The sequence below is a fragment of the Typopeltis vanoorti genome, chromosome 21 (assembly GCF_054136105.1).
Source record: "Typopeltis vanoorti isolate ZY-2024b chromosome 21, IOZ_Tvanoo_1.0, whole genome shotgun sequence".
NCBI classification, from domain to species: domain Eukaryota; kingdom Metazoa; phylum Arthropoda; class Arachnida; order Uropygi; family Thelyphonidae; genus Typopeltis; species Typopeltis vanoorti.
In genome coordinates, this window is record NC_143569.1 from 19,082,572 (window position 1) to 19,110,000 (window position 27,429).

At 34.2% G+C, this 27,429-nt stretch overlaps 1 protein-coding gene across 2 annotated transcripts in view; it reads left to right on the forward strand.

Moving 5' to 3' along the window:
• Positions 1 to 27,429, forward strand: part of LOC150094659 (NPC intracellular cholesterol transporter 1-like) — a 495,369-nt gene that overhangs the window by 380,873 nt on the left and 87,067 nt on the right. For both annotated transcript variants that reach the window (XM_090411343.1, XM_090411344.1), the window contains 2 exons: positions 5,431 to 5,545; positions 19,831 to 19,895. In XM_090411343.1, the coding sequence (XP_090267469.1) occupies positions 5,431 to 5,545; positions 19,831 to 19,895 (180 nt within the window). The remainder of the gene's footprint in view (positions 1 to 5,430; positions 5,546 to 19,830; positions 19,896 to 27,429) is intronic.

The window sequence follows — 27,429 nt, forward strand, 5'->3', positions numbered from 1 at the left end:
TTTTATCTCCCCTTCGTGAATATTGCATAATGTTAGTGGTTGTGTTGTATGTTTGTATGTCATACAACTGGTTTTCAAAACCATATTTTTCCCCCCCTTAACTTTCTTTAAATGTTATTATTTATAGAAATTACATTTTATAACATTAATTATAAAAAATCAAAATTCCCTTACCATTGTTTACAGTTGGGTGATGAGTTTTGCCACAAAAAAACAAAAAAAAACCTGTTTTGTTGTAAGTAGTGGCCCACCACATTACATAACCTGTTTCAAATCTGTAGCAGATGTCACAGATCGGATCACAGTGTTAAAGATGTGATGGCATTTATTGGGAGATGACCATATGCAATTCTCCGAACAAGATCCCTCCAGAACTTCAGTACGTTATTAAATTGTGTTATTGTTAGTACCCAACTGTGGAAGTTTGTGGCAGAAGAGGTATAAAGATTTCCTTGTAACAGGTTCATGCTCTTTATTAATGGAAGGAATATCTGTATCAGAATGTTGTAGCTGTCTTATGGTTAAGCTTAGAATTCTGTAGTATTCAGGAACAACCACTGCTCTTAGGCCATTGTAATCATTTATTTCAAATAGTAGGAGATGAAAATTGAAATTGTACCAGAGGAGGTCTGCAATATTTTATGGATTTTTGAGGCTGCATTGCTTAAATAGCAGAAATTTAATACTGAATGTCCAAAGCATTAGTCAAAGAAATTCCTTTTTCATTTCCTAGTATTGGCTGGACAAAAAAATAAAAAATTTCACAGGTTTACTACATACTAAATAATTTTTTTTCTTCAGTTTATGTAATGTCTGTAATATTTAGTATGTACAGCTGAGCAAGGAAGATTGTGGTTTTAAGTGCTATGGCTTTGGAAGAAAAGGAGAGTTGTCCAATTTTCCATCTTTTAAGGTTTTAACATTTTGTGTATAAGTTCTTGAAATGGTAATATTGGACAAGTAGAGTAAATAATTCTAAGTATGGTGAGAAATTCTCTCTAGGGGTTTGTCCAAAGGGAATTTATCTTATCAGCATTGACAGTTATTCCACTGATTTTGTTGAATTTTTCCAAAGTGCCTACTACATTGTCTGTATGGGTAATGCTTTATTTTCCTTGATAGCAGAGGGAACTGTTATCCCTTGCACAGCATACAAATTGTCACCTTCTTTCAAAAAAGATTCCAGAACCAATACAAAGAGCAAGGGACTATAAGAGCAATTTTGCTTGACCCCTTATTAAATTTTGACCAGGTCTGATAGGAATCCATTAAGAAGCAGGTAGTTGTATTGGCATAGTACGCCTCCTTTAATGATGGATAGCAAGCAGCCTTTTGCTCACTAGTGTTTATGTTGAGCCCATACATGAGAGGTTGGTTAATCTACCTATAGTACATTAATACTGTGTGGTTAGTAAGTTGAAAAAGGAGAAAACTTGTTTGCATTTAATTTAAAAGCCTGTATATTGCATTACTTGGGAAACACATAATGGGAAAGACTGTTCCACACTACAGCACTAGCAGTAATGAAAGAAGGGTTTCAGGTGTACTGTGAAGGGATGTTGGATGGCAACCACACTTGTTCTAACAGACTTAGTACTGAGTGGAGGAATTATTGACGCTATATCATATGAACATTTGTCATGGAAATATTTATACAATTCACATATTGCAGAAACCAAATGCCTATGCAAAAGTGGGAGGAGTGAGTTGGTGAGAGATGGATTATTAATCTAATTGCTCTCTGTATTGAGTTGTGCATTTTAAGAGAGCTCTTAGGGGGCTCCTATGCCAAATGTAAGAGCAGTATTCAATAGCTGGGAAGATTTGTATAAGGTTAACAGCTATTCAGAGTTGAAGCAATGTCTTGAGCAAAAGAAAAATCTTATTTTTTTTAGAAGCTGAGGAGGCAGTGGTTGTGATGTGTTTATGCCAGGAGAGGCTTGATGTCATGGTGATTCCAAAAAGAGAAATCTCATCTTGTCTAGAAATTTCAGTGTTATCAAAGATAATACTTGAAGAAAATGATTCTTTGATAGTTTGCTGGGATGTGGAATAGAAAGGGATGCCAAATATCTAATTCTTGAGTAAGATCCGTCGAGCATACTGCCATTCATTGCATTCTCATATTAACCAGGCAGAGTATATGACATAGCAGAAACGGATTAAATTCTACTGCTAGTTTACAACAAATGTACCCCACCCACAGTACATTTGTACTCTGGGTGGGTGGGCTGAGATTTCTTTTTTTTATTTTTTTTTATTTACTTTTTTTAACATAGTCTGGAAACCCTGCTCATGAGACCAAACATGGAACTTTTTTTCCAGGCCACTGGAAACAATGAAATTCGTCTTCCACCTGTAAACAATAACAAACATCCATGCCCGTAGACTGTTGGTTGGAGAGCGGATACTCTAACTATTCAGTCTAGTAAGCTGGCAATATATGACAGTATTTGTACAATATATATGTCAAGAATCATACATAAACAAAGAAAATCACGGAAAACAGAAGGAAAATGCAGGCAATTGTATATTGATGAAAGAAAACAAAGGATTTGTAGGAACCAAATGTGAAGAACACAACAAACGGGAGGGGATATACACAAATGCAAACAATAATGGGAGACATTAAAAAAGCAATAGAAAAGTGAGAATTCATAAAAATGAAAATACAGAATTTGTTTCAATTTAAAAATTTTACATTAGCTTAATATCACTTGCCTTAATCTTCATAATGAACTAAATACACTCTGGTTTCTTTTTATGCGGATTTGAAGTTATGCAATGCACGCCCACAGATACGAGACCTTTTGACACTTCTGTGCATGTCAACAGAAAGAGAATCCATTCCGATAATAGGTAATCCAGCGTTTCCCAAACTTTTCCTACAACGGAAACACTTCATAAATCCTGAAATTTTCAAGGAACACCTTGGTTATTTTGTAATGTATTCATTAATAATTAATTGTTAATTTAACTGATTTTTTATTATTAATTAATAATTGCTCATAAATTATTAATTAATAATGAATTAAATTTGGCCCAATAGAGGGGAAAAAGCACCAAAGAAAAGCAGTTCCTTTTGGAAATGAAAATTGCAATTTTAGATCACTTATCAAAAGGAGAGGGATATATGGTGATTGGTAAATATTTTAATTTAGGCGAATTTACTATAAGAGCTATTAAAAAGAATGAAGTCGCAATAAGAAAATCTGTCATTTCTGGCACAAAACTAAGTGCCAAATTATCATCGTATTCAAGAGATGCTTTATTAGAAAATGTGGAACAAGCACTCATAATTTAGATTGAAGAATCAACTCAAAGAAGAATTCCTATAAGTGGTTATTTAATTAAACAAAAAGCTCTTCATCTTTTATGAACAGATGAAGCAATTGGAGCCATCTACTTCCACCTTCCCAGGCTGATAAATAATTTTTGGCTAGTAAAGGATAGTAAACCTGGTTTTTAAAAAGGAATGTACTTCATAATGTAAAGATTATAGGCGAGGTTGCAGCAGCAGATGAAGCAGCCACCAAAAATTTTCAAGAAAAGTTAGCCAAAATTGAATTGAAGATGGTGGATATGTCTAGATCAAGTGTTTAACGCTGAAGAAACAGGATTGTTTTGGAAGAAAATGCCTAGTCGAACTTACATCGCAAAGTCTGAGAAAAAAGCAAGTGTGCTTAAAGCAGGCAAAGATCGAGTAACGTTGAGCAATGCATCAGGAGATCGAATGTTGAAACTCCTCCTAGTAAATCAATTTCTAAGACCACATGCTCTAAAAGACAAACATCTAAAACAGTTGCCCGTACATTGGATGGCTAACACAAAGGCCTGGGTAACAACTGCTGTATTTACCGAATGGTTCAATAATTGCTTTGTACCAGAAGTGGAAACATACATGAAACAAAAAAGCTCTCAATTTTAAAGTTTTATTAATTGTTGACAATGCACCAAGTCATCCACATTTAGAACATCCAAATGTGCAGGTAGTGTTTTTTCCACCCAATACAACAAGCATTATTCAGCCATTAGATCAAGGCATAATTGCTACTTTTAAAAACTATTACATTAAGTGCACTTTTCAATTTATATTGAATAAACGAAATTCAATTTATATTGAATAGACATTGGGAAAAAAAAAATTCTATTTTGGACTGCTTAAATCATGTTGCATCTGCTGTCGCTAAAATAAGACCACAAATTTTAAATGCTTGCTGGAAAGCAGCTTGGCCTGGATGTATTGCAACCATGCAAACATCTACATTATCAGATGAAATCATTACATTGGCACATGAAATCGGTGGAGAAGGTTTTGATACGTTTAGCCAGAACGGTGTAGACAAATTGCTTGTGGATAATGCCTTAAGTGACGATGGTGTTATTGGATATCGATTAACTTTAGATATAGTCAAAGATCCATAAAACGATAGTGAAGGGGGAAAAAACCTGTCCCCCTTACTGCACATATAATTCGAGAAGGTCTCGAACTGTGCAATAAATTGGAAAATCATTTTCTTGTTAATGACACAAATTCTGAATGAGCCTTTAAATTCCAACGTGAGCTGAAGAACTGTATGTCTGGATATTGCGAGCTGTATAAAAAATTAGTGAAATCATCATCGCAAAGTTTAATCACTGATTACATTGTCAGAAGAAAAAATTCAGCACAGAATGAGGGTGAAGCTAATTCTGTTTGTGAAGAACCATTGCCTTTACCATACAGATCTGATGCACTGACTATCTCTTCTGGTGATGAAAGTGATTTTGCACTCGTTCGCAAATGTTGCCGAATATTGTCTTGATTACTGTACACAGATTTGTTCACCTGGGTTTCTTGGGGATCAGAAGGTGGTGGAAGTGACCAAGCTTGATGATAGGTCTTTTGGAATTTTCTCTGTGAGGACAGGTTGTAGATGTGTGAGTTGCAAAGTTTAATTGATAGATGGAAAAGAGTGGCCATATAGAAATTTCTGTTATAAAAATAGTTTTATAAAATTGACACAAAGGAAAATTTTCATTACATAACAAATAGAACTAGGGTTCACCCATGGAAGTTGTGCAAGAGTGTGGTTAGTAAGCGTGTGCAGACCAGATTTTTTGCATGGAGAGTGGTGAGTGAGTGGAATGTATTGTGAAAATTAGTTGACTCTGATAGTGAATGAGTTTAAGGAGAGATATGACAGGTATTGTGTGTATGAATGTTGGTGTGGGTCTCCTATGATGAGTCTTTTGACTCTGTAGTGATACCTGTATAATAATAATAATAATAATGTTTGCTATAATGAGGTTGACCATTCATGTATTTGTATGCTTTTGCACTTTTCCCTGAATTTGTTGTTTAGCTGTTATATTCTAATATGTTGTCACCCACATTAAACACCAGTATGATTTTGTGAAGTATAATGCTTATCCGAATGAATTTTTCAGATTCAAGCTGTTCATCATGTAGTGTGAAAGAAACTCCTCTTGTCAACAGTGATGATTTTGTTAATCGTTTATCCTATTTTCTTCAAGATGTGCCTAGCCGAACATGTCCTAAAGGGTAAGTCATTATTGTTTTCCCCTTTGGTTTATGTTGATTAATGAACTTGTTTTGACTGCCCATTTCTGTTTTTGCCAGAATTTTAAACATGTATTAAATCCAAAATGAAATCTTTTCTTTAATTTTCCAATTGCAGGATAGTTATTTTAGCTGTTAGTAAAGCAAGCAAAACAAACAGAACTCCAACAAATAGATACATCATGGAAAATGAAAATCATCACCATCATTATTTATTTAATTGGCTTTGTTGGGCTTTATTATTTGATTACATTTATAAAAATATTTGTCCAGCTTATATGGAACTTAATGGCTTTTTATATACTGTCCTCTTCCATTGGGGACAGGTTGAGTCTTCCATGTTTCCACAACAACCTCCACGAGTCTCAGTTTCCTGCGTGGCTGGCGAGCTGTTTATATGTTTGTAATCCAGAGTTGAACTTTATTGTTGTTATCCATTTAGTTCTTGGTCTTCCTTTTTTTCTTTTATTCTTGCATACAGAGCAAGGTTAGGTTATCTTTTGGATGACATTCTCTCGACATGTCCGTAGCTCTGAAGTTGTCTTCTTTTGATCTTTTCAATTAATGAGTGTATATTTTAGGTCTTGTCTTACAGTTTCATTTGTTTTCTTTTCTGTCCATTTTGTTTTATTTATTTTTCTGAGACATTTCATCTCGAAAGCCTCCAGTTTTCATATCTCTGTTTTCTTGAGTGTCCAAGTTTCTGAAGCATATGGCACAGTGGGTATTATAATTGCATTATATAATTTTATTTTTAGAGGTTTGGAGATTTTATTATTTTTCTAGATTTTACCTAGTTTATTAAATGATGACCATGCAGTTGATATTCTATGTTTAATAGTGGTCACAATATCTAAGTGTTCTGTTATTACTGTTCCTAAATAGTTGAATTGTTTTACCTGTTCAATTGTTGATCCATTTAAGGAGAAGTTTAGTTTTTCTTCCTTTTTTCCAATTATCAAGATTTTTTTTTGTCTGTATTTATGGTCATGCTGTATTCTTTAGTCGCATTGTTTAGTTTGGTTATTAGGTTCACCATTTTTTTTCTTTTGTGTCTGCTATCATTACAATGTCATCTGCATATTTTATGTTATTAAGGTTATAACCATTTAGGTTGACCCCTTTTTCCATTTCCAAAGCTTGGTTATAGCTTTGGAAATGGAAAAAGTTTTAATATCTACCATAACCTAGAGGATATGGTAGATATTAAAAAGGTATGGGGAGATGGGACATCCTTCTGTTGCTATACTATTGAATTTAATTATTGCTTCTGTGAGACTATAATATTTTTCTAAGAAGTTTAGGGTATCTTCATCGATTTGTTTCTGTTTTAATATTCTTAATAAGGTTACTCTGTTTATTGAGTCAAATGCCTGTGTAAAATCTATAAAAAGTAATAGATATTTTTATTATGCTAACATTTACCTACAATCTCTCCTGGCATAATTTTGCTAGTCTTTATATTATGAAGATCTGATCCAATGGGGAGCGATTCTTTCTGAAGCCTGCCTGTTCTTCACTAAGAATGATCTCATATGTGCTCTTTAATCGGTTCTGTAAGACTGTTGTAAATATTTTGTAAGCATGGCTAAGTTTTTACAATTTTTCTTGTCACCTTTCTTGTAAATTGGTATGATAATTCCTGTTCTCCAATCTTCTGGTATTTCTCCTGATTTAATGATTTTGTTGAGAAGTGTGGTAAGGAATTGTAAAGTTGTTTGCTTTCCTTCTTTCCGGAGTTCTGATGGAATTTGGTCTATCCCTGGTGCTTTGTCAGATTTCATTTGCTTTAAAGCATTCTCCACCTCTGATGGCAGGATCATTAAGGTGTCATGTCTTAAGTCAGTGTGGGGCTTTGTTATTAGGTAGTTATTGCTTTCATTCTTGAAGGTTTCTTGGTAGTGTTCCATCCATATTGCCTTTATCACATTTGAATTTCCTGTTTCCTTGCCCTGATGGTTGATCATTGTCAGTGGTAGAGATGAAAAGTTTTTTGTAATTTCTTTAATTGTGTTATGTAATGTTTTTGAGTTATGGTGTTTATATGCCCCATTGCATTTTTCTGCTTTTTTGTTTAGCCAGTTTTCTTTAGTCTGTCTGCAGAGGTTATCAATTTCATTTTTGAGTTGTTTGTATTTCTTGTTTTCTTCTGAGGTATGTCTGTTTATTTTTGTTTTTAGTTTTCTTTTTTCTTCACATTTTTCTGATATTTCAGATGTTATCCATTTATTATTTGGGTCTCTTATAAATTTCTAAAGTTTCCCTTGCCAAGTTAATTAATATTTCTTTTCCTGTTTTCTTTTCCATAGAAATTTCAGATGTTATCCATTTATTATTTCGGTCTCATAAATTCCTAAAGTTTCCCTTGCCTAGTTGATTAATATTTCTTTTCCTGTTTTCCAAAGTTTTTTGGTTTCATCTGTTTGAGCCCTATTTATTTCTTAAATTTTCCTAATGTAGTTTAATCTTATTTGGTTATTTTTTAACTTTTCCATGTGGAGTTTATCAATTCTATTTCTTTTATAGCTCACTTTGAATTTTATCTGCGTTGTTGCAGAGAGGAGTTCACGGTCTGTATCCAGATCTAGGCTTTTGAGCGTTCTTATGTTTTTGATTGAGGTTTTCCATTTACTTCTAATTGGGATATAATCTGTACAATTTCATATTTCTCTATCTCATTAGGTCCAGGTGTATTTAAAACTAGATCTATGGGAAAACATTGTGTTTGAGATGACAAGGTTGTTTACTTTGCAGAAATTGAGCATAGTTTCTCCCCTTTCATTTTCGGTTCCAATTCCAAATTTTCCCATTACATCTTTTAGCTCTTCTCTGAAAGTTCTGATCTTAACGTTGACATCTCCAATTATGAGTAAGATGTCTCTGGAGTTTGTATTATCTATTTCTTTTTGGAGATAGTTGTAGAATAGTTCAATGTCTTCTCCATTGTGACTTGTGTCCAGTGCTTAAATCTGGATAACCTTTGTGTGTAGTCCTTTTTCTTTGACTTTTAGTCTAATTCCTATTATTCTGGATGAAATAGGCTTAATATCTGTTACACTTGCAGTAAGATTTTTGTTTTATTAGGATTGCAACTCCTTCTCTATGTACATTGTCTCGTCTTTCTGAATAGAATAATTTGCCCCCTGATATGTTTAAGCATCCTTCTTCTGTCCAGTGAGTTTCTGAGATTCCTATGATATCCCACTTTATTCTTTTCAGATTCTCTTGTAGAATTTGGAGTTTTCCTGCTTTGTATAGAGATCTGATATTTACATTAGCTATAAATATCACATTTTGCTGACCACATAGATTTCTCACCAACACTATGTGAGGCTTGTCAGCTACCCCGTATGCGGTAGCGCAAGATGTATTCCCAGTAATCGTGTAATCCATGGAAGTTTTCGGCATTTTAGTGTGGCTGGCTTACCCTTCCTCTCTGACACACCCTTTGGTCCATGGCTCCTTATTCTTTATTCAGAGCAACGCGTTGGGGCTTCCCTTATCTGCCAACCAAGGGATGTGCCTGGTAGGAGTCCGGTCTTTCCCATAAATATATATATATATTAATCCCATACACAAGAGGTTGAAAGACCACAGATTAGTGCCATTTGTAGGATGCAAAGAAGAACAGAGTTTTTTTTTTTTTTTTTTTAAGAATTCGAGGTTGTACTTGTTGGGGAATACTTCGTAAGGAAGACTGTTGGAGGACAGAATAAGAGGAGAAGCAGGTTCGGTGTGTTTGCAATTGCACAGTAGAAGGGATGCTGGGCAGCTCTCTTTAATTAACAGATACAACAGGAAATGGAGGAATGATGGTTGATAGTTCAGCAGAGCTTTGACATTGAAGTACCCTGTAGAATAGATATAATTCTGAAACATTGCATCTGAAAGATGGGATTGAAGGGAATCTGTAAGAGAGGAATCAACTATGAGCCGAACTGCTCTCTGGACAGCATCAAGGATTTTTAAGGAAGTTAGACGCTCCACCCCCAACATGTAAACAGTATTCTGAGCATTGGTGGATTTGGGTTGGTTTGGTGTAAAATAGCATCTTGAAGGAAAGAGAAGCTTAGTTTTTTTGGATGCTGAGGAAGCTATTGATGTGTTTATGCCAGGAGAGATTGTAGGTAAATGTTAGTCCAAGGAGAGATTTGATCATGTCTGGTGATTTCTGTATTGCTTAGGGTAAGGGTAGGTGAGCTGAGATTTCTTTTGCAAGAGAAAAGGCAAGACTATATTTTGGTGGCATTGAATGTGACAAAATTGTTCTCACCCCATTGAAGGATAGTATGTAGATCAGTGTTTTAAGGTACTAGTTGTAGATCTTGTATCATGGGATGTCAGAGTACTGCAAGGTTTGTCAAGTGAGTAGGATGAATAGAGTGTACTGTTGTCAGTAAAGCCATGGATAGGATTAACAGTGATTGCAAGCAGGTTATTTATGTCCAGGAGAAAGAGAATAAGTGATAGGACTGAGCCTTGAGGCACTCCAGCATTGGGGGGCAAAGCTTGAAGATCTAGCTTGCCATCTACCTTGACTCATAGAAAACGATCAGAGAGAGAGTGAGATAGAGAAAAAGCAGACTATCCGATTACAGAAGGTGGCAGGGAGACTGAAGGGTGGCAGTTTGTTTAGCAGGCCTCAGTGCTAGACATGGCTGAAAGCTCTGGAAATGTCAAGAGCAACAGGCAGAAGTTTCTCCAAACCATTTCATAGTGTGTGTCCAGTGGTGTATGATGTAAGCTATGAGGTCAGCTATAAATCTTGAATGACAGAATTCATACTGTTGGTCAGTGATTAATTAGTGTGCCTCTAACTGATGGAAAATTTGGATATTGATGATTTTCTCCATTACTTTTAGATAGGACAAAGGTGATGGCAGTTGGTTGGTAGTTGATAGTAGACTTCTGTCTCCCATTTGAGAGATGCCATCAAGACCAGAAAGCTTTTCAGTGTCCAAGCTATTTAGTAGTTTTTTTGGGGTTTTTTTGTCGCAAAACTATGGTAGCATATGGTGCTTGAATGCATGGTAATCTATCTAAGAGCTCGAGGAAAAAAGTAATGTCAGGAGGTCAGCTTTATTTTTGGGTGGAGTAACAGTGAAGTGCAGGTGAGCAGAAGTTGCATCCAACAGCTTCAGATACTGATTACTGTTTTGCATATGTTGCGTGCTTTGGTATAGGTAGAGTATGAAACTGGAATTCTCAATGTGAGCCAGCTGCTATAAGCTGAATTTTTTCTTTTACTGTTGTGATTTACTTTCTGTTGAACCAGAGGTTGGAAAGCAGATGAGGATTTTGGATTGAATAAGAGATGAAGGCCTTCATTCCAGTGAGAATAATTTTTGTGACTTGTTTGGGACAGGTGTTGTTCGAGATGAGTGGAAGCAGTTGTCAGACCAAGGGAAGGAGGAGGAGAAGATCCAGAGGTCATCCCATTTGGCACCTTTGTAGTGCCAGAAGATGCAAGGTTGGGTGCAGTTTGAGGAAGGGAGTTCTGGGAGAAGCGATTTGTACAAGATTGTGGTCTGAGCTTCCAAGAGGAGAGGTGCCCTCTATGGTATATCTGTAAGGAGAACTGGTCAAAAAAGAGATCCAGAATAAATTAAGGAGATAAAAATCCCTTATTGTTTTTCAGCCAGTATGCAAAACTCTAAGATCAAAAACCACGATCTAAACGTTTCATGCCGGCGAACTATCGGTGAATCCAAGCGTTAGTGACCACTTGGTAATACCACACCAAGGCAACTCGATGCAAAGGTGGAACAAGCTCCCTCACTATTCTTGATATTTTCTCATAATGCAAAAATACACAGCTCCTAGGAGATGTAGTACTGCTTTACATTATGAGGAGAGGTCACTACCTAGACCAGTTTCAACCTTTTTTGAGGGCTCATCAGTGAGTAGCTAGACCTAGATGATATCAAAGTTTAAGTGAAAAGGACTTACATACCTTTGCTATACGAATGCAGAAAGGTGTGCCATTATATTATATTATCTTATAACATATTATAACTAAGATGAATTTATCAACTTCACCAGAAAAAAAAAAAAAAAAAAGCCGTTTGGCTTTTCATCTTAGTTATAAGAGATCTAGAATATTTAGTAGTGAAGAGGGTTATCAGTAATTTGAGTGGGTAGAGGTACGATATTTGTGATCTGGCATCCTTTCCAACTGCAGTTCACCTCAGCTACTCTAATTTCATTCTTCTTACTTGTGTACAGCCATTATATGCTGTAAGACATAAAACTTTCCTTGTACACATCTAATTCTTAAAAACCTTCATTCTTTGTGAACTTCTGTTAGAAGGGTAGAATATATATAATTCCCCAGAAGCCTGGCATTCCATGACAAAGACTACTTATGGAGATTATTTATCTTCGAAAGGCGATTTCCTATGGACTCATTGCCCAACAGTGAGGTCATCTTCCTTTGAGATTTTATTGTTCATAATTAAAACTGGCTTTCCTCCTATAATGTAACAGATTAAGCTAGCAGGGAAAAAATCAAATTGCTTATCAGTAATGATCTGTCTCAAATTGTTAATCTATCTACCAGAGTAATGGATAATTCTTGTTCTCCCACCACCCTAGAATCTTTTCTTAAACCTATCCTTCCAAATATACAACTTATATCCTTCCATATATAAGTTCTCCCCTTGGCTACTGTGATAACCTTGTCCATGTTTCATTTTCTATGAGCCAATCTTTTCTCAGCTTTGAATCATGTTGTTTCTTCATTAACCTCTTTCCATGCACTGCTGGATATAGGCCTCCCCCTTAACTTTCCAGTTCATCTTTAGCCCATGTCCATCATATGTCAAACCTTTGTAGATTATCCCTTTACCTTGATCTTTTGCAACCTTTCCTTCTCTTAGTATCCACTCAGTGCTTAATTTTGTCTACCTTTTATCTGGCATTTACTAATAGGGTCAGCACATCTTCATTTACATGCTTTACAATACTTCACAAAATATTCTATTCCAGTCATCTTTCTAATTCTAGTATTTCTTATTCTGTCCTTTTTTGTTAGTAGAGCATTCTTTTCTCCAAGGTGTTTTAGGTCACATGTAAACTGTCTTGCCATTTTTTAAATTATTGCCCATGTCTTGCTTCCATAGATAAACACAGGAATAATGCATATGTTAAAGAGCTCTCTTTTTTAGGCATATAAATAAATCTCCTAACAGATAATCTTTATACAGCCAAAAATGCTTTGTATACTTGTCTGATTCTTCTACTTATTTCTTTATCTTGTTTTTCCGTAAAATTAACTATATCTACCAGATGTAGATATAGGTCTCTACAATTTCAACATGATGATCTGTTAATTTTAGTTCAGTGAGTTAGTCACCAGTTTGATTTTAGTTACATTAATCTTTAAACCTTCTGTCCTACTTTCTCTATAAAGGTCATTTAGAATTTCTAGAGCTTCTTTATTTTTTTGGAAGAACATGTCATCTGCAAAATATTATTATTATTACTACGTGACACCTCCAGGGAGTCCAAAGACTCATCGAGGGAGGGCACCAACTCTACAACTCTCTGTCACCATCACTCAATCCATCAACCACAACAAACCGCAACTACCGTCATCTACACCAATGGCATCTACCGCCCACCACCACCATCACTACTATTTTCACAGACAATCACAAACATTCAAACCCACAGCCTTTTGGCTGCAGAGCAGATACGCTAATCACGCGGCCAACCAGGTCGGCATATGATTGAGATTTTTCCACTGATGCTAATTCCATTGTTTTCCTCGTGAAGTGTTCTTAAATACTTCTTCTAATCTAGCAGAGCACAATTTGGTGATATAGGATCTCTTTCCTTACTCCTATCCCAATATCAAATTGCTATTCTTGATGTTCTAGCTTTGTGCTGGCTGTTGAGTTTTGATATACAAGTTTTAATAATCTGACATACTTTTTGGAATGGCTTGTTATTTTAAACTGTGTATTTCTGGCTGATAAAGCAAATCAAAGGCTTTTTCAAAATCTCTGAACACTAAATGTGCAGAAATATTAGTTTGCTGTTTCTCTCACTCAGTTAATTGTTGGATATGGTCTATTGTATAAAGAGTCTTGCTCTGAATTCTGTTTGTTCATATGGCTTTGCATCATCCAGAAACATTGAGCCTATTTGATATAATGAATATAGATATTTTGTAGAATTGTAATGCAAACTGATTGACCTATAGTTGCTTATGTCATCTCTGCTGCTCCTTTGATGTGATAAGATAATCAAGGATTATACCACTGCACTCGAATTTGTTCTCTAGTTAAAATATCTTTCAACATATCTACTATGACCTTACAAAACTGTGAACCTTGTGATTTGTGTTCTGCTGATATGCTGTCTTCTGCAGGACTTATTATTATTACAAGAAATTAAACTTTATTATTATTACAAGAAATTAAATTTGGGGTGCTTAAGGGTCAAAGCTGTATAACTGAGAGGAGACCTCCACATAGCCTTTAAAGGAATGCGGAGAACCGACCAGGGCTTCTGACCTAATGTCCAATCCTCATCTTCTCGTGGTGCACCCTGTTGGTTATCTACCTGGATACTCAACGAACGAGGATGGCCTGGCAGTTTGGGATTTAGCCGACCAAAATTGTATTCTTATTGGTTAAACCAAAATACAAAATGATGGTACAACATGACAAACTTTCATCAAAGCTGGGGCATCAGCCGGCTAAACAAGCACCCCCCGTTGTTTTCGCCAGGGAACTAGGGCGAACAGCGAAAAGTCAGCTACTGGAACAAATCTGAAAACACACCCCAACTCAGGAATTAGATAAGTACCAGATCGACATAATACAGGTGACTGAAACAAAAAAGACAAAAACTGATGAGATCTTTCTGAGCAGTAAATACAAAACATTATATTCAGGCAATGACAATCAAGGAAAAGAAGGAGTAGCCATAGTATTCAACACAAAATACGAAGCTAATCTTCTTGAATGGCAGGTAGTCTCAAGTAGAGTAATGTGGGCAAATATAAGAATGGGGAACTGGACAATGAGACTCATTTGTGCCTATGATCCCACAGAAGATTCTACTAAGGTAGAAGTGGAGGAATTTTTTGATGCTTTAGAAAAAGCAACTGACACAATGAAAAAGGAAAAGTTGGTCCTTGTTGGGGATCTAAATAGCAGAGTAGGAAATGATTGTGAGACATACAAAAATATTTTGGGAAAATTTGGAGAAAAGAGCAAAGCTAATAATAATGGCAAATATCTGTTGGATTTCTGCTCAGGACATGGACTGGTTATTACTAACACCATGTACCAACATAAAAATGTGCACAAATTCACATTGAGAGAAGAGGCATGGAATAAGAAGTCTCATTGACTATGTTATGGTTGATAGTGATGTTTTCTCCCTGGCGCAGTACATCATCGTGCAGAGGATTTGAAATTGGAAGTGATCACTATTTAGTCTTGAGCAATTTTCAGGATAAAACTGAATTTCATATTGAAAAGAATAACATGTAAGAAAGTTTTAAAGTGAATAAAAGTTGAGCAGCTCTCAGATGTGAACTGTAGAAGTTCACATCTGATTGTTGTTGAAGAATCTCAGAAATGGAGGAAAGGGTGCTGTAAAAGGAGTTAGAGATGATAAAGGTGATATGAAAATGGGAGAAAAAGATGTCCTTGAAGTATGGAGTAATTACTTCGAAAAATTGCTAGATGAAACAAGCAGTTGTTGGATCGTACATCTTGCTAATGGATCCATTTATGTTGGTTTGATGGACTTATCCTTACTTCTTTAAAGTTTTTTTTTTAATTTGTTAGATGTTGAATGATACTGATCTGAATATAGAGAAATTTATATTATCCTGCACCACCCTATAATAAGACTAGTCTATATAATATAGAGGAATCAATCATCAATTAACTTTTTCAATCTCACTTTATACAGGCCGAGGTTAATATTATCATTTAAGGCTTCCGCAAGGTCCAATATTTTTTATGAGCGGTGCAATGAAGGAGAATCAGGCAAACACCAAATTAGAATCAATAAAACAAAACATTTAATGCAGGGTTATATAACATGTACATTAAGAATGACTTTGAAAACAAGATAATGCAAATCAACTTAGTTCAGGTATTCATAACAAACATAAAACATTAGGCATCAGACATCCAGCTGTCAATTCTACATTTTTCCGAATAATTAAAATAGTTCGCACAGTTCAATGGTACAGAATCTTACAGTAAATACTCTTATAGTAGAACTCTCTAATTCTCTCTTAGTCAACAAACACTTAATTCAATTATGAGGCAGTTATCACTTCAAGGGGGAAACACTTTAAAGCTCCATACTTCGGCTAATTTTAGTAGAATGCCACAGTTAATGTTAAGATATATCAGGCGGAGCTAACTCTTATTTCTTCACGCTGAAATATAAAAAAAATGGACTGCTCTTACCGGGTTTCATCCTTTGCACATTGGATTCACTATAGGCACACTTAAAACTGAAGTTAACTATCACTTTGAAGTAACACTATTCAAAGGGAATCTTCACTATAATAACTGAAATATTAAACATAGACCTTCACAAGTCTTGATGCACTTGTTTCAGGTAATCTGCTTATTCCTTGTTTTCTTCTATGCATTAAATTCAGCCTTGCACTATTCTTCCTCAAAACAATTGGAATTCATCGTAATTTTAGAATTCCATATAAAAATTCCTAATTGCCTATTAATTTCCCAGTTCCTTCCTAATCTATTTACAGCATATCCAAATCCCTTTGCTGCCACCCGTTACTTTACTCCTTGCTGTCCTGAATGCTTCTCCCCTTCTTTCTTTTGTTTTCCAATAAAATACCTTCAATCTTCCCGCCAAAATCCGGTTCTAGCCAGTTCAGCTCATATCAACTACTTCTCCCTTCGAATACCATAGCTCACGCTCCACACACGTACTATCTAAAATTAACTCCGTTTCCTTGACAACAGCCAATCAAATGCATTCAGAAGAATTACATCAAATTACTTTCTCTTTCTGTAATGTTAATAATAAAAATATATATCACAGTTCATATAATATACATTTAAATTTACTTACACACAGTTTCTTACAACATTTATACAGGAATTAATAAAATAAACTGAATGATATTTTATTACAGAGTCCTATCAGTACCAATACATATTTTAGATTAATTAATTAAACAATAATAAACAGACTCCAAGTAATTATATGAATAATAATTTACAAGTAAGAGACTAACAACAAATGATATTTACAAGTCTTGCTTATAACATGGTGGATTATGTTAAATGTGAATGAAGAATTAAAACATACAAAATAATTTCATTCACAATTTAACACAGTGATTGCACAGTGGTAAAAAAACACTCAACAGCCATACAGCCAGGAATACATATCCATACTGGAAGTATAAAATGCCATCAAAGGCTTGAAACGTGGAAAGGCAGCAGGAGTAGATGATATTCGACCAGAAATGCTGAAGTATGGTGATATAAAAGTCTTACAGTGGCTGCACTGCATAGTTCAGAATACCTGGACAGAGGCACGAATTCCCGATGATTGGAGTAGAGCTCTCATAGTACCCATATATAAAAAGGGAAATAAAACTGAATGTGAGAATTAGAGAAGTACTTCCCTACTGAGTGTTTCTGGCAAAATTTACACCAGTATACTTGAGAAACGGTTGAGAAGAATTATGGAAGAAAGCTTGGTGAAGAACATGCTGGATTCAGGCCAAATGGAGGCTTTCAGTATCAGATCTTCTCTTTGCGACAAACAGTTGAGAAAGCATGGGAATATAACAAAGATCTGTATTTAAGTTTTGTCGATTTGTAAAAAGCATATGATAAGGTGCCAAGAGAGAAGCTATTCAATATGCTACAGTTATATGGTGTCAATGGGGCATTATATCAAGCAGTACTTATACTTTATTTGAGTTGTAAGTCAGCTCGTTAGAATTGAAGGAAATACAGGAAGATGGTTTAATGTTAAATCTGGTGTGAGACAAGGATGTACATTATTCCCTCTGTTATTCATTATCTATATGGATCACATTATGAAGGAAAGTGGTATTAAACATGATATCAGAATTGGAGATGTTAATGTCAGCTCTTTGCTTTATGCGGACGATGTTATACTTCTAAATAAATCTGCTACAAGTTTGCAAGATTCTCTGACTAAATTGAATAGCTGTTGTAATAGATATGGTATGAAGGTCAGCAATAAAAAGACAAAGACAATGAAAATAGGCAGAATCATTGAAAATGTCAACTGTGTTGTGAATGGAGAACCTATGGAACAAGTAAAACATAACAGCTACTTAGGCACGATTTTTAGTGAATATGGTAAATTAAATATAGAAATAGACAACAGAATCAACAAAGCTGATTTCTCTCTTATTCCATATGAATTTATTCATATGGAATAAGAGAGAAATTAGTCGGAACACTAAATTAGCTGTATATAAGACAGTGTTCAAACCAATTTTAACTTATGGTTATGAGAGCTGGGTCAGAAGTAAAACACTTGACCAAAGACTTAAGACCGCAGATATGAGAGTCCTGAGAAAGATTAGAGGCGTGAAAAGATGGCATCAATGGCAATATCATATTAAAAACGAGGATATTAGGAAAGAACTTGACATTGTCAGCATCCAGGAATTTGTTAGCAGAGTTAATGTCAGGTGGTATGGTCACTTAAACAGAATGGGCGAGGAAAGATTAGCAAAACGTGTTCTCTGCCAGGTTGGCAGGAAAACGACCCAGAGGAAGACCAAGATATAGGTGGATTGATATGGTACAAAGTGCCTTAGACGGTAGAAATATAAGATCTAATAATGTTGGAGTCTTGACAGGTAACAGACTGATTTGGAGGAAAATTGTAGATAGGAAGTTAGTAATGATGTAAATTTTTCATGTACTATCATATCCTGTATACCTCTTGAGGGTTCATAAATCCATTTATGTTTTCTAAACTTTTTGTTGCATTATAGCATTAGTTGCTATGTACCATAAAAATTCAAATCAGTGCAAACCTGCATGAACTTATAAAGCATATTCTGTTCAGATTAATTCAGTACTGATTCTTACTAACAAATGACATGTATGACATATCAGAATATATACCACTGTGGGGATCATTAATTTGCTTAATGTTGTCCTTATAAAGACAGTTGTTTAAATGAATAGAGTAAAGAAATTCAAAAATGAAATGGAAAGTCTGATAACTGCAGAACAGGTTATTAAAGATACAATTACATGGTGCTGTACCAGAAATTAGTTGACACTATTACCATTTCAAGGGGTTGGTTAATTGGTGGTTCAGTTCTTTGAAAATCAGATGACTGAGAGATCACTGTTGTGTGCTAATTTAAACTTGACAAAAAATTATATTCTTGTTTAATTCTTTATCCAAGTGTAAGCAAGCAGAGTTTGCATGTCAAGTATCTTCAACTAGGCTGCATATTTATATAGAGGCTGTTGACTTCAACGTCAATTGTCTCAACATCCGATAACTCAAAGCACACTCCTTCTGATATGTATATCACTATGCATTATGGGGAAAGTCACCACCCAGACCAGGTAACATCTTTATTTTTTGAGGCCTTGAGGTCTCATTAGTGGAAGCCAGGCCCACAAAGAAACCAGTGCTAATTTAACACAGAGCTTGTATAATTTCCATATATAGCTATTGGAAAGGTGCATCATTTTATACCCTGCATCAGATGTAGTTGTACAAAGTTTTAGTTTTTTTTTTTTTTTTTACTTGGTTACAAACCAATTACATTTGACAAGAAACTGTATTCTTGATTAATCCTTTATCCAAGTGTAAGAGTACGGTTTGCATGTTAAGTATCCCTGCTGTTAGGCAAAGGAAGTGTGCTTTGCATTATGGGATACTAAGGCAGTTGATATGAAATCAACAGCCTCTGTATACAAACACTTGTTGGGAAGATGCTTCACGTGCCGTTATGTGTGCTAATACTTTTAAAGGATTAAACAGTATAATTTCTTGTCTAGTATAATTTACTTCATAGCCAAGTAAAATAAAAAAAATAATAATAATAATAATACGCGCGCGCGCACACACACACACACACACACACACACAAGAGAAGAGGATCTGTACTTAGGTTTCACTATATATTCAATCTGATTTTTAAAAATTGATTGTTTATTGACTATACTTAACATGTTCAACTTTATTGCATAATATAATAAAAATAACATGCTTTAAGCTTTTTTTTTTTGTTATGTTTGCAGTGGAAAAGCATTGTTTGAATCTGCCGTAGAAATAATATCAGAAAATGGAACAAAAAGAATTGGAGGCAAGTTTGTAGTTTATTTTCAAGAAATTAGAAATATATAAACAAAATTGATTGTGTTACATCCTTTTATTCTCTAGAATTCTGTTTACAACTGACTTCTATTTTGATTCAGATATAACTTTGTATGAATGGTATATGAGTTACATAATTTTCCTGTTGCATATGTTGCTTTATTTTGTTTTTTGCCTCTTGGCAAGAAAATTTGTTTTTTGTATCCACCTCTTAGATATGTTCCATTGTTAAAAATTTTACTGCATTATCATAAAATAATCAGCATTGTATGCATCCTTGACAAATCAGACCCTGATATATGAAATTTGTTATATTAACTTTTAACACAAACATGAAATGATAATTATAAACGTGATAACAAAAACATTCTTTAATAAAGTCGTGCTATGTGTTGGTTCCTTCATGCATTTACTTACATTAAGTGCAAAAGGAGCAATTACTAATTTATTGAAATACAAAGAAATTAATTTGTAAACTTCAGTTTTTCTAGCACTGTTAATTGAAAAAAGGAAAAAAAAAAGAAAGTTGCGATTAAACATAAACACAATTGATCTGTGTACTTTTAAGGATATTTAGGATAGATAATGTGAAAGTGCAACATAATTACTGTTTTGGATGTTGAATTGATAATTTCTTTCAGATCCAGTGTTGGGTCTTCTCTGATTTTTGTTTCAAATTTATCCATCTGTTTTACTAACTTTCGTTTCATTTCATTTTGAATGACCATCTCACCTTACATTAGCTGTCAAATAAAAATTTTGCTAAAGTTCTGGTCTTGGTAGAGAGATCAGTTAAGGGACAAAGCAAGATAACTAACAGAAGACCTCTACATGGCCTGTAGGTATGCAGAGAACTGATGAGTTTTTAAGCTTTGACTCAGTGTCCAGTCGATTTTTGTGATGCATCCTGTTAGTACATATCCACAAACAAAATATGGCACACCTGGCACTTTAAATTTTTCTGCAAGTTCATTCCCATTGATGATGCTTCTTCTAAATGATACCTATCTGCTGAGGATAATTTTGCTGTGGTTTTCTGAGGTAAGGAGTGAGGACTGCAATGTTCACATCATAACAATATTTCATGTGTCAACAAAAAGAACTGAACTTGCAGCAGATTTAGCGAAGTACTGGGTCATCATGATTGGTGTAACCAGGATGAAGATTAAAACAACTATTATGATAGTGTATTTTAACAAAAGCATTCAGGGATTCAACACTTATTCAACACTTAACATGCAGATAAACTAAATAAATTGCTTGCAAGTTCCACTAGATTGTAAAGAAGTTTCAAGATTGGAAATTAGTTGCTGAGACTTATTTGTGCCTATGATTCCACATAAGTTCTGTTAGGGAAAAATGGAGGAATAGAGGAATTTTTCAAAAGAGAGAGAGAGAGAGAGCAGCTGCTACAAAGAAAAATAAACTGGGACAAAAATGAAAAGATTAGAAAACAAGAACAAAAGCTTGGACACTTAGTACAAAATCTCGGTTTTGATTGATTTGACCACAGAAGCATATGAAGTTATTTTCAAGGTTAGAAAAATTGGAACTTGGGGTAGTTGGCATTCCTGAAAAATAAGACATTGTAATAAAAGTTTCTGATGAAAGGTGTGCCCTCAGATAATACAGAGAAATGAAATGTGAAAGAAAGCTATATATATGTAAAAAGATATACAAAAGTCATGGGAAGTCGTGCTATGTGTTGAATATGGAATATTAAAGATAAATATCATGAGAGAGTGACCGAATTTTCTGAATTCCATTGAAAAACTTTGAAATGAAATAGTAGTACAAGAGGAATCAGATATGATAAAGGTGACTTAAAATCTAACAGTAATTATATTTTGGATTTCTGGGGTAATTAATTACTTGGAAAGATTTGTAAATGAGATAAGCAGTAATGGAACAGGTAGATAATATTCAGGAATGCAATTGGGATTGCATATCAATACTGGTGTTTCAAAAAAAAAAAACATTAGAAACCTGAAATATGGAAAATAGGAATATAAGTTTTTCGATAGGTTGAATTCTGGATAATACGGATACCGTTCGCATAGTACCAGCCTTTAAGAAAAGAAATTAAATTGAATATGAGGACTACAAAGGAATTTCCTTATTGAGTGTACTAGTTAAGATTTATGCAAGCATTCTTAAGAAGGAAAGAGAAATAGGGAGAAGAATTAACTGGATTCATGTCAAAGTAGGATTAGTCAGGAGCATATTTTATACTTTAAAAAAAAATAGATAAATCATGGGAATAACAAGGATCTATATTTAAGTTTGTAGATTATGAAAATACGCATATGATAGGTGACATGAGAAAACTAGTTCAAAACATTATAGTTATGGCATAAATGGAACATTCTACAAAGCAATATATCTCCTGTACTAAAGCTGGAAGAAAGTTGGCAATTAAAATCAGGGAGCTCCAAGAAGATCACCATCAAATTCCTTAGGTATGCAATCATTGAATGTAGCCCCCCCCCCCTTTATACCAATGTCAGATGTTTCCAAAATAAAGGAGATGAATTGGTGATGCTGATAGCCTCTGCCTGTCCAAAGATTATTAGGATCAGTGAGACATGGTTGATGGAAGATGATACACTAACAGGAATAGAAATAGCAGAGTATAGCATTTTTTCAGCAGCATAGAAGGGCTAACACCAGTAGTGGAGTATTGCTTATGATAACTGAGTTGTGTCCTCTCAGAATGGAGGATTTCAAGGGCAATGGCACTAATGGTTTTGAGAGCATATGAAGATGGAAGTGGGTAGGAGTGATATTTAGTGGGGTATTGATATAAACCAGTAATCATAGAGGGTTGAGAGTAGATGCTGAGGTATTGAACTTGACAAGTGCAAAAAGAATTATTGTTATTGGATATCTTAACTGCATCAGTATAAATTGGGAAGAGGAAACTGCATGTAATAGTAAAGGAATGAAATTTCTAGAATTCTTCAGGGGCAAATGTATTAAGCACCATGTAATAGAAGGAACATGAGGTTCAAAAGTTTTTGATTTGGTCATTGCATCAGGAGATCGGATTGTAACTGAGATGGCATCTCTGTCCATGGTTGGAGAGGGTGACCATGTGGTTTTAAATTTTGGATCCAGTGACGAGAAGCTACATCTTCTGTTGGAGGAAATGTGAGAGACAATGGATTTTTAGGGTTTAATATTTCAGTATTGTAGCAACCCAGAGGATTGCTGCAATACTGAAAAGGATGCTGACCAGCAAAGATAGAAGAGTTGTGATTCCATTATATAAAGTCCTAATCAGACCACACCTGGACTATTGTGCTCGATTTGGTCCCTAGCATTTGGAGAAAAGATAAATTAACCTTGGAAAGAGTATAGAAGCAGATAACTAACATTGTACAGTCTTGATATCATTTTTGTTTGAGGATCAACTGAGGGAATGTGTACTGCAAAGTTTGGTAGAGAGAAGTGAACTGTTGAGAGATAGTTGTTGTAGTGTTGCCACTTAAGAGTTCTTTCATATGGTAGAACAAAGGGCCATTCCTGGAAGTTGTAAAAGGAAGTCATGAGCAGGATCATGAGGATTGGTTTCTTTGCGCAAAAGGTAGTTGAGCTTCAAATGCATTGTCTGATATGGTGGTGAGGGTAAATGATGAATGAGTTCAAGGAGTTGTATGATAAACTTTGTGTTGTACAGGATGGGCCTTCCACAATGAGTCTTGTCACTCCATAGAAGTCCTGAATCATAATAATAATGTTTTCTTTTTCAAAACTGCCTCTCTAACTTCCTGAATACATGGAAGTTTTTTTTTTTTTTCATTTTTCATCCTTGTAGATAGAAATCCTACAGGTATGATATGGAACAAAATTGCAATATCTGACAAATAGCAACTTAATTTTTTTTTTTTTTTTTACTACTAGTATATGGGAAATATATGACCTGGGTATTGGTCCTTCTCATTATGTGTCCAAAAGGATGTGTGCTTTGGATTATTGGGGTACTAAGACAGTTGGAGAGTCATTTAGCTTCTATATTGTAAATGTACTTCACATGCAAATTTTGTTTGCTTATACCTGGATAAAGGATAAAACAAGAATGTAATTTCTTGATAAGTCTAATTTAATTGACAACCAAGTGAAATAAAAATTTCTTACAACCTAGTAATGATAAAGCTTACATCCTGGCATCGTGCATATGTAAAGGGGCAAATCACCTCCGATAATGCCTGAAACATTGCACCATATGCCTTCTGTCAGAAAGAACATTAGAAGAATCATGAATAACCTGGATACTAGAAAGGCTTCTAGTCGTGGGGGTATCACAACAGCTGTCCTGAAGTAACACTTGTCCTTTATTATCTCTACACTGCATTATACTAATCTGACACTTATTCACAGCAGGGTAGCTAGCACATATTCAGCTTATTCAAAAAAAAAAAAGAGATAGTCTTCCATCAAAGACTTGACCTTTAGTACTGTCTAAATTAACCTCCCAACCGGCCGGTGTGGATGAAATATTCAACACTCCCTACCTTTTTTCATGGATCAAAACTTCGTCGGCATTCTACCTTTTATCATGCCACTAGCTACTTCCGCCGTTAATCTCGTTACGGCTATTCTATAGCCATTAGTGGATTAACTGTTGCTGAGTGACCTTTGTGTCCCTTCCCCCTGTCTTTACATCTATTATGTTGCTTAGAATTTCATTTACTGTCCTAAGTTATTTGACCTTTCTTGCCTCTAAAATGATTTATTGTGTCTCTTCCCAAAACTTGAAACGAATTTCACATATGCGAAAAAAATCAATCCTGAAATGACCACTGATCAGCTTTTGCAATGAATCTATTTAGTGATAGTAAATTTGGTGTATTTTATTCTACAAATCAGTGCACCAGAAGAGTTGCACTGATTGTTCTTTCACTTTATTTATAATATAGAAACAATTTTTTTCGAATTTCAGAATTTTCAAATGTTTGCTTTGAAAATATTATATCAAATATTTATATTTTTAAATAATATTTATTGAAATAAATATGTCCTTTTTCTTTCGTTTCTAGCGAAATAGCATTATATGGATCATCACATTTCAGATTTAGAATCGATTTTTTGTTATTCATAAAGACAAAATAAAAAAAAAATGTTAAAATGCTAAATTGCATTACTCGGTTTCCGATAGTTTCTTTTTGGTATCAAAAATTTATATCCAATGATATTTTAGCAGTGATTCTTCACCTTCGTCATTTATTTATTTGTATTATGCATATTACGATAATATCTAGTGCATAACCTCGTAGATACATTGAAAATATAATGTGAAAAATATCATATACGGAATGATTCAAAATTTTTGCTCATTTTGAAGATTTTCTAATGCTCCCCCCCCCCTCCCCCTCCTCATTCTCTCCTGGAACTGAATTGCATAACTACTCTAAATTTCTATACAGGTTTGAAAGCTTTTCTAGACAGCATTCAAAATCAGTTACTTCATTTTACCATTTTGACAAAAGATATACGGCAATCAAATTGTACCGTGAAGCTTCTAATTCTGTTCTATTTATTTGCAATCTAAAACCATCTGTTCTGCTGTCTGCTGAAATTATGTGAAATTTTAGAAATAATATGCTATATTTTCACCATGCAAAATTGTTTATATGCATACCACACAAAAGAAAGTTCAGTAGTATTATTGGTGTTTGTTTTTCTTTTTAAAAAATCTAAATATTACTTCTGCTGCTGGAAGCTATTTCTGAAATAATCTACGTCTTATAAATATTTGGTAATTCTACAAATCAGTGCACCGGAAGAGTTGCACTGATTGTTCTTTCACTTTACGTATAATAATTGAATAATTTGTTTTCGAATTTCAGAATTTTCAAATGTTTGCTTTGAAAATATTATGTCAAATATTTATATTTTTAAACAATATTTATTGAAATAAATATGTCCTTTTGCTTTCGTTTCTAGCCAAATAGCATTATATGGATCATCACATTTCAGTTTTAGAAACGATTTTTCGTTATTCATAAAGACAAAATAAAAAAAAATGTTAAAATGCTACATTGAATTACTCGGTTTCCGATTGTGTGTCTTTTTGGTATCAAAAATTTATTATGCTTATTACTCAATGATATTTTAGCAGTGAGTCTTTGCCTTCATCATTTATTTATTTATTTATTTGTATTATGCATATTATGATAATATCTAGTGCACATCCTCGTAGATATGTTGAAAATATAATGTGAAAAATATCATATACGGAATGATTCAAAATTCTTTTTCATTTTGAAGATTTTCTAATGCTTCCCCCCCCCATCCTTATCTTCTCCTAGAACTCACAGGTTTGAAAGCTTTTCTAGACAGCATTCAAAATCAATTACTTCATTTTACCATTTTGACGAAAAGATATACAGCAATCAGATTGTATCCTGAAGCTTCTAATTCTGTTCTATTTATTTGCAATCTAAAACCAGCTGTTCTACTGTCCGCTAAAATTATGTGAAATTTTAGAAATAATATGCTATATTTTCACCATGCAAAATTGTTTATATGCATACCACACAAACGAAAGTTCAGTAGTATTATTTGCGTTTGTTTTTCTTTAAAAAAATCTAAATATTACTTCTGCTGCTGGAAGCTATTTCTGAAATAATCTAAGTCTTCTAAATACTTGGTAATATCCTCTTAGCTGGAGGAAAAGTTGAAGGCTTATTACTCTCAGTGCTATTGAAAAGAAAGGGGAGAACACTAAAGTGCCTCAGGCTGTAGTGCAGAATATGTCAAGAATGTCTTGTTTCCTTTTCGATTGTTGATTACCTATATCCTAACAGAAATACTGATATTTCATTTACATGCTTATACATTATTTATGCCAAAATAATTGCTTAATTTATAATGATCAGTTTCACTTTTATTATCAAAAATTAGAAATTAAATCATACAGTTATCTTGATAAAGAGGATTTGAATTATTTTCAAAGAAAAGGTGCATATGCGTTTCATAATCTTCTTTTTTTTTTTGGGTAGGGGGGGGTATAGACCTAATTAATCTGCGGATATTTCAGATAATTTATTTCATAAATCGTTCGCAAGACAGCTGTTACAAACGTAAATCACTTATGGAACATACCCATTCATTTTAGTGTAAAATAGTAGCAAAGGTTCAATTACTTTAGATATCTAATCTAGAAGAAAATGTTATGTCTGCTGAGATTAGAATCTTACGTGAATAATTTTTCTGACATGATTTCTCTATTTGTTATAATGTAACCAATTTCCAGATTTTTTCCCCTCCTGCAGATTTCATGTTATATGCAGTGATTTCTTCTTTGTATTACAAGAAAAAAAATCAGATAACAGGAGAAAAATGTGTAGTATTTTCTTTTCCACTGACTGAATTTACAATGTTCTTTCTTTGTGATTTGAAGAGAAAGTGCAAATGACTTTTTTCTTACTATTTTTGCCATTATAACATCTCATATAATTATAAGAGTGACATTTTACCGTTTTTCTCCCACACGAGAAACAGAAATAACGTAGTAATAA